Below are 14,746 nucleotides of genomic sequence, written 5' to 3' on the forward strand. Positions count from 1 at the left end.
ATTTCAAGCACACCAGGAAGATGCAACTGGAATACATGTCAATAGACATTGACGACAATTAAAATATAATCAATTATTTGTCACTTTCAATCTATTTTTAAGTCTAAGGACAGAGTTGTTGAAAGGAATAACAAAGACAGCAAAACATATGCTACGTTCACAAGACAGCATTTTATTGGAGCCCAACAGCTCAAGCCGGCTGGAGCCAGCAAAAATGGCCGTTTAAACGCGTTCGGCTCGAGCCAAGTTCGGCTCCACTAAACCCTCAGGGTTGAACTCCAATAGGGTTGAGTCCCGACATGGCTCCGATCGTGTAAACGCATCAGGCCCAACTATGGGAGCCGAAATCACGCTCTCAATCGTCTTCTTCGAGTAACCTCTCATTTCAATTATGGCGGAGACAACATCTTTCATAATTTCCGGTTTGAATAATAGGTACGCGTCCTAATATATAGTAACGAATTATTGCGATAGATTGATAGCTCAACGGGAAACAGAAAATGGCGTACGAAATTATGCATCAAAACTTGAAAGAACGACTGAACGGAAACTTTTTAAAGACACTAAAGATAAAAATCGTAGAAGCGATCGCGGTACGGTGACGTGTTCCTGGTAGGTTTAGATTCTTCCATAGTTTTTCTATGATAGATAGAGAGAATCTGTGATTCTTCCTAGTAGTTTAGATATCACTACAGTTGAATAGTTACAAAATAGTAATTTTGCATGACAATAACTTGACCGAATAGGCTGTATGAAACACATTTTAGCTGCCGTGTTTCCTGTTTATTCGAGATACTAGTACCTAAATCATAATACCAGTCATTGTCTTTTCTACCTCCATGCTCAGGCTCTTTTTTCTCCTAGCTCAACAGCATCATGCCATGTAAAGAAAAAACACAAGCACGACACTAAAATCGTTTTCAGTCACTAATTATTCAAGGGCACTGTTCCGTTCGACTCTGATCAAACTGAATCAAACTCTGGCAGATCTCGGCTCTCGTTCGGCTCCCGACCGTATGAACGCATCAGAGATAATCTCCTGTTAATCCGTGGAAGGAGAAGTAGTTCGGCTCCGATAGAATGCTGCCGTGTGAACATAGCAATAGACTTAACATGGTTACAATACTATTATATGTACCATGTTCCACTGTTTCAAATATTGTAATAATCCTATGAATAGACTACCTTGCTCAGGCTTAGATTACTAACATCTAGATTATCATTAAACTGATTGAACCACACCAACTGCACCACTACTGTGAGAGGAAAAAGACTAGTGAAATTAACAAAAACTATTAGCATTTATAATATCATGATTTACATATGCAGGTCTTACACTTTATGGAGGCATCAAAAGCAATTATCTCAATACTCAAGGAGGTTGCCTTGGTTCGCAAAAAACTATGAATTTCCAAGACAATATTATCAAATTTTTCATTGAAGACAGTAACCTGACAAGTTCGTGTGAGTTGCGCCCTTCGCGGTGCTCCAAACCAAACACACACCTGACAGAACAATGTAGTTTTCACTTATCCCAACGATTTTTTGTCCAATCAAATTACAAGAACATCAGATAGTGACAGCCATCATAAAGTAACCATTCGCGGCAATTTTTCACCCAATGTTTATCATCTTGTTAAAAACAGTGTGATTTTTGCCGACAATGCAAACACGGCTTTGATTGGTGTTACCATGACCACCAAAATGAATATTCATTGAAACTTATTGCAAGAAGGCGTGACTTTTGTATTGATCTTGCCAACAAGACATATATTCTGTCAGGCGTTACATGTCAGGCTATGAAAACAGGTGCCCTCCTAAGTTCAAGCACTGCACATGTGGTATGTCTGTCTAAGAAGATGCTGATCATAATAGAGAGAATCTGTACCCTTTGTGTAGTAGCTACCTTGTTAGGAAATGATAGTATAGAATGAGTGTTATCTTATTAGGAAATGATATTTTCAAACAAGGAATGGGTACCAAATTTTACCACAGGTGCTAATATAAAACAACAAAACAACAAATAACCTTCACTACAAGAACATACATGCTTTGTATCAGACAATTTGTGATTGAAAATATGTATAATATTCAAAATACTGCAAAGAGAATCACAAAGTATGCACTGAGACATTTTTCAAGAGAATCAACCTCAGCTACTGATATCACTGTATTCTTATTGTGCATGAATTTAAGATGTAGCAATACTCAAGCATTCTGTGCAAAGACAATATCATATAGCAGGCATCAGTAAAACAATGAAATAAAAAATTATCATTGAAAATTGAAAATGCATTGAAAAGTTCAAGACTGGCAAGTTTCAAAATCAACAGGTGTCTTTGTCAAGATCAAAAGCCTAGCACTGTATTGGACACAACATATAGTGCAGTTACAGGTTCCTAAAAACCGAGTATCTTCAAAATATGATGTTTTTTTTACATTTTATTTGTACATCCCTCCCCCTCTTTCCGCAGTGACTGTCAAATAATTTGTTATTCTGAAGAATCTGGAACAATAATAAGTTGTTTAGAATATTTAAATCACAGCTTTGTTATTAGTCAAAATGTTTTAAATATACAATTATTGTAATGTAAATTCGATTATCAGACAGGCTGCAGTTATGAACTTCCAGTCAAATTATACAATAATATTATTATTCACATCTATGTATATAACAGCAATAAATATTTATATAAACCATATTTAACAGTGCTTTATCACAAGTTTTCCTTCTGATGCACCTCACCTACACTGTTTAAACTCACAAAATTATATTTTTTTTATGCAAACCAGGGGAGAGTTTTATAATTACACCATATATGCTAATAATAACTGCCCTAGACAAGCACATGGCAATTCAGCCTAACCATCATTTCTAACACGATATCTCAGGGCATAATAAAAACTGACCTAGTACATCATAAATAAATACTAGTAGTGGATATATGCCATCACACTTGTTTACGTTTTGTGCGCAAGAAACTGTCGCTCACACCCAAAGATAAAATAGCAAAATTGTTCACTACTGTTATTATCACACGTGTATGCATTTGACGCTATTAATAAAACAACTTACGGGCAATGTTGTCACAGCAGACCACGAGATAGTTTTGATCAGTGAGGGACATTTGCTATCCCACATTTACATGCTGGTTTGCAAAAATGTAAACATACAATGTACGATGTCGCAATGTGATGGCCTATAGTCATGTATAGTACTTGGGGACTGGTGGATAAAAAGCATTTAAAAACAAGACATGTTTTGCATGTTTCATACATTTGCATCAAAGAACAGCATTTACTTTATAATATATTAAGAAATAATAACAAGCAGCCTGTCGACTGAGATCCGCAATTAGCAATGCAAATTTCAATAAAAGAACAAAAGATATCAATAGAAAATGAACAATATGTAGACTTGCTGTTTTCAACAAGAATTCAAAAATATCACTTTTCACTAAAAATAACAAAAATAATCATCAAAATTAGATAATTGAAGATATCATTACAAAATGAACAAATCTGAGAGAGGATCACATGTAGTACCTATATATGTAATATCAAAGCAATTGGACTTGCGGTTTTTAACAAGAAGTCGAAAATATCACTTTTTACCAAAAATGACAAAGATATTCACCAAAATTAGAGAATTGAAGATATCATCATGAAATGAACAAATCTGAGAGAGGTCTACACAGGGTACATATACACCAAGTATCAAAGCATTCAGGCTTACAGTTTTCAAGAAGAAGTCAAAAAAGTAAAACATTGACACGGACGACGGACGATGACAGATAATCATTCATATGATAAGCTCCGCTCGACAAAGACGACAGCGGAGCTAAAAACAAGCAGATTTATATTCATCGTTTTCGAATTGACAGAACAAAATTGTACGACTTGCATTATGGTTGATTACATAGGTGCATTTTGTGCATGCAACTAAAAACAGCAACGAAAAATGTTATGCACTGTGCAAACAAATGAGTTCTTTTACGCCATGTGCTCGCCCAACGTAAACACAGAAAAAGTGTTAGACTATGACGTCAATAACCTGGAACGGGTTCAATGTTGGTGACATAGTGTTACTCATAGTGTAAGTATCAAATGTTTGAAAGAGTGAAGGCACATTTTGGAGTATAGATATGGCTTTTTCGGTGCTACATATAGAAGCATAATAATGAGAATTTCTGGGGCAAAACTATAGCAATTGAAATTTAATTTAATAAGGTGAATTTGGGACAATGTTCATTAATTTCAATTACATTGCAGAAGGTTCATAATTACATGTATACACATAATTCATTTGTAAAGTGCAGAATTCAATTAACGATATGTGCCATGAACATGGAAAAATAGTAATTTATACAGCTATGTATGTTATTTATAGTACATATTTTTTACTAATCCTGGAATTACAATGTGCAAATCAGACAAGCTGCTAACCTAGATTAAATGTGTACAATGTTAAAATATGTATGTCACAGTTCAAAATGAGTCCAAGGCTTTGAGAATATCTAATCATAATGTAACCAACTACCGGTAGTACATGAAATAAACAGGTACTATACATGTATAACCACTGCAATGCAGATGATTGGTGGAAATATGAGGGTGTGGTAGATGGTGGTGGGTGGCATGTTATTTAAATCTACTCGCTCATTACTACATGTATAGTGTGTGAGCATGTGCAATTCAGTATAATAATACAGATAGAAACCTGAAATTCAACACACCCAACTACATCATTAAAACAGGTATATTTGGAGGTAACATGATCACAGTCCTGTGTTGTTTGACTGTACAAGGAGCTGTGCACATGTGGACCATTGGGATTCTCATTAAACCTTAAGCATGTATGAACAGTATGCAGAGAAAAACAAATTTCTGATGGTCCCATTTTACCCGCATAAATTAGCATTTGATTCACAAACATGTATTTCCATAACTTTCTGGCAACAGAATTGTTCGTCTCCGGGTATCACCTAATCATAGAGCTGGTGGATACTCAATGCATCAGGGCTGTTACCATCTTTGGTTTATGAATAATACAGCTCGGATGTCTCTTATAACATCCAGCTCCATGAATCATATGTGGTAATAACCTCATATTTTACATTACATAATTTGGATGTTGATTTTTCCAAAGAAAAGAGACAATCACCTGAACATACCTATTTCTGTTGGTCAGTTTTGTTTCAAATACCCAGTTTTTACACACTTGACTACTGGTCCCTTTATTTTGTCAGTTCATTTCAAGGGTGTATTTACATTTGTCTATTGGATGTTTTGGCAAATTAATCTAAAGGGTTACATTCTGATAATTATTCCAAATTTGGAATGTTGATTGTGGTTGGAAACAGTTGTAAATGTACAGAAAAAAATCATCAAAATCAGTTAGCATAGTATTACTACTAATTTTTAGGGATTAGGTATTACAGATGAAAATAAAGCCTCTGAACTTTGAATACTTCCAACTATAGAATGCCAATAGTATTATTAAATTACAATAAGATCGTGTGGAACATGATTTTTTTTTTTGATAGTGAAAGCAAAAAACTGGAAAAAGTCAAAATCTATACATACATTTGTATCACACTATTTTAATCAGATTATACAATCTCTGATTATGATTACAGTTTTGACTTTGATGGTTTGAAATCAGATGTCGAAACAACCTGCATACTAGAAAACCTTTGTTCTCTTCTGTGAACTATAAATGGTTAGTAGTAATATGCCAAACTGATGTAATTGCCTATTGGTAGCACCTCTTTACATTGAAATTTATTGTTAGAAGCATGCTGGCCCTCAAGCTATTTAATTTGGCAGCCAAGCCAAGAATGAGGTAGACAGCTGATTCGTGCAAATAAAATTTAATCACCAATCATTTTTGTCTGGGTATGAAAACAGAACACATTTCATAACATGATATTTCATGACAAACTTGTACACAAACTTGCTGGACTCAATAAACTTAGTTTAAAGGGCGGTGGTCGGCGCGTAGCGGTTGTTCGAATTTAACCTAAACAAACAATGTATTTTACATGCATTGTATACATCGCTATGAGTCCTATATCTTCCTTTAATACTCTATGTGGTAAGATTTTAGTGGATGGACCCATACAAACCTGCTGTCAGTGTTACCCGGACGATAACATCAGCAAAGCTCATACAGCGAGTACCGAAGGTAAGACAAGTGTCACTTGTCTCGCACACTTGCCAAGTTGGCGTCAAGTTGATGTCAAACAGTATACCCAAAACACTGATTGAATAATTACCTTTAGGAACAACAGTATATGTGTGAACAGAGATACTTTACTTATCAGATTTAAGGAAAACTGCATTTAGAGTTGGCACACTTAGTTGGGAAAATTTCATTTAAGTTGTCTGTTTGTTGCCATATTAAATTAATGTACTTGCCGCTGATTGGCCAGTAAAGTCAGCGGCAAGTACATTAATTCAATATGGTGACATAAAATAAATAATAATTCAACCACAGGCCTAGTTGTAAAAATATTGCGAGAAATTAAAAGGGAACAACTCTGTGCATTTAAGTGAGTATTTTTGACATAATATTTTTAATCACCATTAAAATATGCTGTATATTTTCCTAATTGTTTATGTTAATTTCACTTATTGGCGAAAATAACAAAATTAAATATCAGCAAATAATTAATGTGTTTATAGTATCCATTCGCATTTGCTCAGCCACAGCTCATGATGAAGAGGCGAAAGTTTAGGAACAAATTACATTTCATATATTGTTCAAGTAACATAGTGATTATTTTAAAATTCACTAATAACTATAACACATTTGCAGAAGCAACATGTGATTTAAATTTAATCTCTGCTACAAGTATTAATTACAGCCAACATGATTCCACAAGATCTACCAGCTAAACTGACTATAGCTACCTAAAATGTCTTTTTTTACAGTTGCGTTTGATGATTTGAACATTTATAAAATTTATGAGGGAAGTTAGTATATATACGGTATATTGCAATACCACTTTAAAAGAAATATCCTGACATCCCAAAGAATTCGCTGTTTTGTTCACATTTCAATTATCTATGAATGCCAGCAAAGTCAACTCTTGTCAACTTTCACAAAATAAACTTTTGTACATTTTTCCCCGTTTCCACAAACTTGTTGATCTAGTTGATCGATTTGGTATAAAAATAAACCAAACATTTACAGAGAAAAAAAAATGTGCAAAAGGCTGCACCAAAACGAATGGTACTGGATAAAAGACATACACTGCATGCATACACTCCCACAGACTGCCAACTAGAATATTCCCAACCTTCCTTTCTTTTCATTTCAAAGATGGTACATGCCAGTTTAACCGTTTCACAGTAGTCTGTACAATGTCCGCATTTATAAGCTCAGTTGCAGTATGAGTGGGTCATCATAACCTTCAGAACACAAAGCGAGTAAGTTACCCAGTATTTGTTAACTAAGGCAAGCACTCTTACGATAATTTAACTTGATATATATTGGTGATGTAACATGATCATAGTCCATATACATGTACTGTAAAGTGGAGGCTGCAACTACAACATCTTGCATAGTCCCAACTGATGTCACCTGCATACACAGGTGTACTATGTGCTAGTACTTTCCTCCATGGATGCATTTACCATGATTGGTATTCCTTAAATCAGTCAAAAGCATGTTTACCTGCTCATTGAACTCAATGCATATGCTTGTAAGAGAGGGAGACAACTTCAAACAGGGGAGGAACATTCAGCAAACAATATACCAGTAACACATGTACATTTAAATGTCAAACTGGTGAACTCTGCTGACCTGGATACAGTCCCTAGCTATCCCTGGTAATCTCCTCTATACATTTAGTATTCATCATCCAGTCACATGACCAGGGCCTATGTTTTAAATTAATCTACCTCTAGTGGCCTCACATGCAACAATAGACAATCCAGTTATAATTGAATCAATAAAACTTGGCAAGATGTATATGCATTTTTTTTAATTTTCTCTGTATTCTCTGTCGTACAAATAATGCTTTTATACAGAAAATGAAGTTACACTATGGAAGTGTACAAAATGTACATGTAGTTATACCAGTAGCCATACATGTACATGTAGTACTTAGTTAGTGTGTAGGACTACTGGGTTATATTCTAAACTGCATGTACAATGTATGTATGCAACTGAATATGTCATGCACTATTCACACATTCGTGGTTGCATATAATTGAATTAAAATATTATTATTTAAATATGAATTTTCTAAAATTATAATTTATGGTGTGATGATTTTACAGCCTATTAGTGATTTTGGCTTCAGGAATGTACAAATTTTATTTAATTTAATTATGGAGAATGTGATTAGACTCTTATGTCCAAACTATAATTTAAACCTGCACGAGTTTTAAAGCTATCTGTAGTACCCATTTCCCAGTTACTGATACCAATAAGTAAATACAGTAAAATTTGAAAATAAATGATTTAGGGTTGCTAGGAGACCTACACTGAGCAAAAGATGAATAAAATGCAGATATTGTTAGCTATGCAATGAACTCTGTGAAGGGCCACTTTAGAAACACCAGAAAGATGAAATACTATGAAACCGCTTTCACTGAAAAGCAGTAAAAATCACTGAGCTAGCTTTTTATGTACTAGACACAACACCATAAATAAAGTTACTAGTATTTAAAGTTTCCTTCATACTACATTTGTATGTAGCATATTCATTGATTCACTTTCTTCTTCTTGTATTTATGCATATTTCTATAGTGGACGCTAATTTACATAGAAAGCAAAATATCATAGAACTCAATTTCATTTCTGACATAAACTAAAATACTGTTGTAAACAATACGCGTAAAACATGCCTATTTAGTTAGCATGTTATTTTAGCTAATTTAGCTAAACCACAATTTCGCTAAATTAAGATGTCGCTAATTAGAATATCTAGAGTATATTCTCACAGTAAGATTATTGACATTTTAGCTAAATTAAGATTCAGTTAATTCATGCTTTGAGTCAAATTCGCTAAAATGGTATGTAGCTATTTCAAAGTGTTTTACAGTAACAAAAGCAATAATTTCATTACTTGAATTATTCCACGTAACAGTCAATACACATCGTAACAACACACTGACATTTCCAACATTTTTCAATTTGTTTAAATTCAAGTTGGTTGCCAGGGTCTATATGAACACCGTGTATTATTCAATCCAAACAAAAAATACTGAAAAAGTCCTACCTTAACGTATTTATACGATGTACTCGGGCCAAACAAACACGGTTTGGCGTCCGTGGATGATTATACACCTGACAATCCTCGACACAGAGATGAAAACACACCGACTGGAGACTGGGCAACCTGCAGGCAGCACCGCGGTAATCAAATTGCGACAGTAGTCATGGTGTTATTTGCGTCTTGTTTGACAAACATACACCCGACACTATAATAACGAATTGACTACGGTACTTCGGAATATACGAATCGAACGAATAACTGATAAAAGCGACGCAAAAACAGTGGCCAGTTTTCGGGAGTAATACAATCAAGCAAACTATGGCGGTGATCCAAGTCCTGTGATGTCATCAACATATCGTAAGTTGATTGGTTTGCTGCAGGTCAAAGGTGAATTCTCATCGGGAGCGAAAAAAACGTATTCCCCATACCGGAAGTGAGAGTTCGTGCGGTTGTTTTGGTTTAGTTTCAGCGCATTGTTTATTAACAGCAGAGTAATTCACAGGTATTTGACAAAGAACTTACAGTCATTCGAAATATACCAGACATGTAAAGTATGTTCTCTATAATTCCAGGACTGGAAGAACATGTTGAGACTGAGAGCGAGGACTCCGCGGAAAATAAAACTGATTTTTCGGCAGAAGAAGAACATCTTTCAGGCGATGACGACATGAAACCCCACACATCCCCGGCGAAGGGAATTTCTCAAACCATGTTGGAGGTACTATCTTTAATATACACAGTCACAGAAGGATAAAAATAAAGAAAATCGATCAGTATCAATATTTTTTCACCGCTACTTCTCTTCAAAAATTATTAATAAATAGTACTGAACGATTTATTGGGATATAAGACCTCAAGTGACTATACTATACAACTATTATCAAATACTACAAACATGTTCCCACTGCCCAGGCCTGATAGGTAATATACCACCCCATTAGCCGTAGGTGGGGTCATCAAAAACGCTCCAAGCAATTATTAAAGCGACTGTGTGTAGAACAACTTGAACAAAATTAAAATCAAGAGACTTGAATCTGCAGTTCTGGTACTTTTCAACTATATTTTCATTCTTCAGAAATTTCAAGAACTGCAGAAACGTCGAGAAGAAGCAGCCAAAGAGAAGATCCCAGAGTATAAGAAAGGAAAACGGAAAAGGAAAAGAAAGCACAAAAGAGATCCAAATTCGTCATCATCTTCAAAGGGAGAAGATGATGAGGAGGAAGTGAGAAAAAAAGTAGCACACTGGGACAACCTGAAACAGTATATCGGTGTCAACGACCACATGAAAGGTGTCAGTCATGATAGATTAATTCCAACGGTAACAACCTTTTTGTTTTCCTAACATTTTCAATCAAATGTCATACCTGTGTATAGCATCTACCAAGGGGTCCCTATATTAAAATGGTCTTTATAGACAGGTGGTCTTTATATCAAGATTGGATTATTTTTTTTTATCGCCAATTCATACATTGACGTAATTTTTGTCCAGAAATTTACGAGATGGTACTGTTGCAACAAAAGTACATTTATTTTAAAATCAAATAATTTGACTTGAGGAAGTTAAAAATTATTTTATAAACAGAATGATGATTATTCAGGTCTCTTAACAAAGGTATCTGCACAAATATTGTTGAAAGAATGGTCATATAAGACTGCCTGAAAGTGGTCACTATAGGCAAATGAGGTGGCCACTAACTCAAGTTTGACTGTTTTATTCATCTGACAACCTGGAGGAATTTGGCAGATGTATTACCGGTATATACATATGTGTTTTTTGCTGTGACTGTATTTTCTTTCCATTCTAATCATTTTTATGAGTCATGGCAAATCATGAAATTCCGTAGCAGTGAATATTGAAATATTTAATTCTGTTCCTAAAAACACAAAGTCAGTCAATTTAATCATGACAATTTCTTGCAACTGAAAAAGACCATTTTCCGTGTTATGCATGAAATTGAATGTGAAAACACAACAAACAGCAGTCATAGCATTGTAGTGACATCAAAACATTGTCTAGGATTCTACAAATCCAAAAGTATTTTGGGAAATATGCTTAATAATGTATGATACACATCTGATGAAAGTAAATTTTGTAAGCATTTTTTTTTTCAACACATTATTCCCATCCTAAAGATCTGCATTTCCACATTGAGCTATATAAAAAGAAATTCAAATTGTTCAAAATCAAATTGTTCGTTTTTTGTGGCAGATGTTTGTCCTTACAATTCATGTAATACGAGAGATCTCGTAGTGAGCATAAAATACCTTGTTTTGGAAGGCAATAGTTTTAGGTATATTTGTTCAGTTAAGTTTTTGCTTAGGGCAGTTGGTCCAAAAATCTACTAAATGGTATTATGTTTTTATTGTCTGTATTTAGTTTTATGAATACTTGGGTTCCTTCTAAACTATACAATTTTGAATTCACCATTTATGTAGTTTGACCTATAGAGGGCAGTCTACCAATTTGAGACACCATCATTAAAGTCATAAGGGTTCACCACTGTGAATAACTGTCCTAGCCAAACAGATGTAAATTGCAGAAAATTGCAAAAAAAGTTTTAAATAAATGGAAATAAATTTCAAGTCTGGGTATCCTTGTCAGTGTCAGATCAGCACGAACATATTATCAGTTCCCAACACCGCTCAGAGAACACCCAAATTACTCAAAATATGCTCTGACAAAATGAAGAAAAAATATATATAACATTTGTCCCATAGTTTATCAACATGGAAGAATACAGTTTCCTTTCTAATAGGGAAAACTGTAATACAATGTACTACAGTTTATGGATTCAAAGTTGATGGAATTTTAAAGCAATTTCTTCCCATAATCCTATCTACATTGTGCATCTACCAAACTACACAATTAACTAATTTATAACAACATATAACTATCGGTACATGTACGCTGATTCCTCTTAATTATATAATTTTGAATTCATCATTCCTATGCTTTGAGCTATAGAGGACAGTCTAACAGTCATGGATTCACCACTGTAAATAATAACCACATTGTTTTTATTCTTGGGACGGGCATTTTCACCGCCTGGCAACCATCACGGTGAAAACAAAGGCCGAAAACCCTCAGAAAACGACACTTTGGGATAGTTGTTAAGACTCCCATGAACAGTGTAACAAGATTACCCCTGCGTGTGCAACATATATAATTTTGGTTGTTCAGGATTACTTCAAAGTTGATGCTGTGCCCCATAGAAATACGTGGTAAAGTGGTGCGCATCTTAGCAACCTTGAACGTCTTGTGACGTAGCTTCGCCCTCGGGGATACACATGTCAATTACAGAAATAGATGCAGCATTTCAAGTTTTTAAATTTACCTTTTCATGTTTCAACTGTAGAGGGCAGTATATTAATGTAGACAGGTATGTACACAGTCATCGTCCGCCTGCACGGTGTTGTTCCGTTCGGACATTCCTCCCTCTACAACACCGTGCGGTAATTCTATTCATAACCGTGTATGTCACGTGGTTGCGCGATAGAAAGTTTACCGACCAATAGAAAGCTTTGTTACAATGACTGCCAGAAAGCGCCTCGACATCTAAGCCAACACAGCTACCACTGTGTGCAGCGACATTTATTCTCGGCTCAGACATTTTCACCGCCTGGCAACCATCATGGTGAAAACAAAGGGTGTGCTTAAACCAAAGAACGAAGAATATATATGTTATGATTAAACAGTATGAACGATGAGTGCATGTAAATGTATTAAACTGTTATGATTAAACAGTATGAATATTCTGTCTTCGTTCTTTGTTTTTCGTTCTTCGGTTTAAACACACCCGACAACAAATTTTCAGAAAACGGTATTTTGGGATGGTTGTTGACACCCACCTGAACAGTGTAACAAGATTACCCCTACATATGCAACATATTTAAATTTGATTGTTTAGGATGTCTTCAAAGTTTGTGCTGTTTTCTCGATTTTAGCTATTTTCACCGGCTTTTCGACCGGTGTTTCACAGCAGCTCACCCGGCAGCTCGCGCAGAGCCCATATAAATACAAGGTAGAGTGGTGCGCGTCTTAAATAGCAACGTTGAGCGTCTTGTGAATTAGTTCCGCCCCGAAGATTATGATAGCTTGGCCAAGCGCGTTGAAGAAAGAAGCAATATGATTGGCTGTTGGTAAACTGATTCTAAACTGTGAGGGCATTGTCACATACACGTAGTCCTAATGAAATACTTCAAGGTGATAGTGGAGTGCTTCGCCGGAACATTCACCTTGAAAATTCAAGATGGTACACAGTTTGACTTTGACTTTTTTCTATTAGTCGGGCCTGGAGAAAGAAATAAACAAAGCTATCTCAGAAGGCGATATAAGTAAGGCTGAAGACTTGAGTGACAGATTAGAAAAGAGAGACCTGGCTGAGAAAGTGTCACAAGCAATTGATGCTAGGGAGTACATGGCAAGAAAAAAGGTACTGGTAGTGTAATATGGTTACATTTTATTAAGCTGGATATCACCACTGAAACAGCTTTAGCAGGGACACTAAAAAAGAGTGTTTTCAATTTTAGAGCATCATAGGGCTACCATAAATTCATAGTGATCATAATTTAAGAGTATAGCTGTGATTGGTAGAGACTACCGTAGCGCTTATGTCACTAATTTATTACATAGGATTATTGCTCTCAGTACAATCATTATTTATTTTTGGGGATTTTGTAGATACAAGACGAGGAGAAAAAAGCCAAAAAGGGAAAGAAAAACAAACCAGCATGGACATTTGAGGCAAAGGAAAGATGGGAAATGAAAGCTGCAATGTAAATTAAAAGTATCCACTAGTATTGCTGGAGAAAAAGAATGGACATGAAAGCTCAAATGTAACAGAATGGATCTCCACCAGTGATGAAACAGCTACTTCGTACTTCAGATATTCAACTGCTGCAAGTTATGTTGGATATGCAGTATATATGTATAAGTGTATTGTAATTTCTATACCAAACTATGAGACAAGACAAATCATGAGGCAATTCAAATCTACAGTGGCAGTAACTCTTGTCTGATGTACTATGTATCTTTTTAATTTTTTTAATGCAAAAAAGTTTATTGTTTAAGGTTTAATAAACTGAACATTCATGTATCATATTTGCTTGATTATAATACAGACTCATGAAAGAAAAAAACAATTTTTAAGGAATTTTACACCAAACTCACACTGTGTATTGTCAATGCCAATTGTTTTACCATAGTATATATTAAAATCAAAAATGTTTGCTTTGTTATTATCAGTGCACCCATAAAGAATGAAAGTGTCACTCAAATGACTGCGTATCCCAAGGATACCAGTATATCAGAGCCTGACAGGCATGTACATGTACAGTAGGCAAATAATATCTAGCCAGGAGTCAATGTACTTTCTGCCGTCTTCCAGATCTACTAGTACTGCCTAGGATCAATGGCCGGTTTATCTTATTAGCCATGCAAATTATATATTTGCATATTACATGTCAAGGGAAGTAAAATATGTATTATGTATATTAAAAGTGTATTAATTATACAC

General features: G+C 35.1%; 2 protein-coding genes across 3 annotated transcripts in view; one reads left to right on the top strand and one right to left on the bottom strand.

Moving 5' to 3' along the window:
* LOC100375241 (PDZ domain-containing protein 7-like) overlaps nucleotides 1-9,563 on the bottom strand; it is a 50,476-nt gene extending 40,913 nt beyond the window's left edge. Inside the window, exon 1 of the mRNA XM_078013568.2 lies at nucleotides 9,234-9,563. The gene's annotated coding sequence lies outside the window, so the exon portion shown is untranslated. The remainder of the gene's footprint in view (nucleotides 1-9,233) is intronic.
* Nucleotides 9,557-14,326, top strand: LOC100374796 (protein FAM204A-like). Of its 2 annotated transcripts, XM_078013573.1 has the most exons (5): nucleotides 9,557-9,587; nucleotides 9,803-9,948; nucleotides 10,306-10,548; nucleotides 13,517-13,663; nucleotides 13,912-14,326. In XM_078013573.1, the coding sequence occupies exons 1-5, from the start codon at nucleotides 9,572-9,574 to the stop codon at nucleotides 14,008-14,010; spliced, it is 651 nt and encodes a 216-aa protein (XP_077869699.1). In that variant the 5' UTR covers nucleotides 9,557-9,571; the 3' UTR covers nucleotides 14,011-14,326. The 2 variants fall into 2 exon arrangements, with proteins under 2 accessions (XP_077869699.1, XP_002739891.1); XM_002739845.4 differs by lacking the exon at nucleotides 9,557-9,587 and having other exon boundaries at nucleotides 9,616-9,948.
* Nucleotides 14,327-14,746: the final 420 nt, after the last annotated feature.

The sequence above is a fragment of the Saccoglossus kowalevskii genome, chromosome 10, assembly GCF_978046115.1.
Source record: "Saccoglossus kowalevskii chromosome 10, keSacKowa6.1, whole genome shotgun sequence".
Classification (NCBI taxonomy): Eukaryota; Metazoa; Hemichordata; class Enteropneusta; family Harrimaniidae; genus Saccoglossus; species Saccoglossus kowalevskii.

Bases quoted from the DNA above. Each gene is read 5' to 3' on its own strand.
- LOC100374796 (XM_002739845.4), top strand. From the start codon at position 9,784: ATGTTCTCTATAATTCCAGGACTGGAAGAACATGTTGAGACTGAGAGC. The intron at 9,949-10,305 runs GTACTATCTTTA...TTCATTCTTCAG, and splicing joins TTTCTCAAACCATGTTGGAG to AAATTTCAAGAACTGCAGAA. The intron at 13,664-13,911 runs GTACTGGTAGTG...GGGATTTTGTAG, and splicing joins AGTACATGGCAAGAAAAAAG to ATACAAGACGAGGAGAAAAA.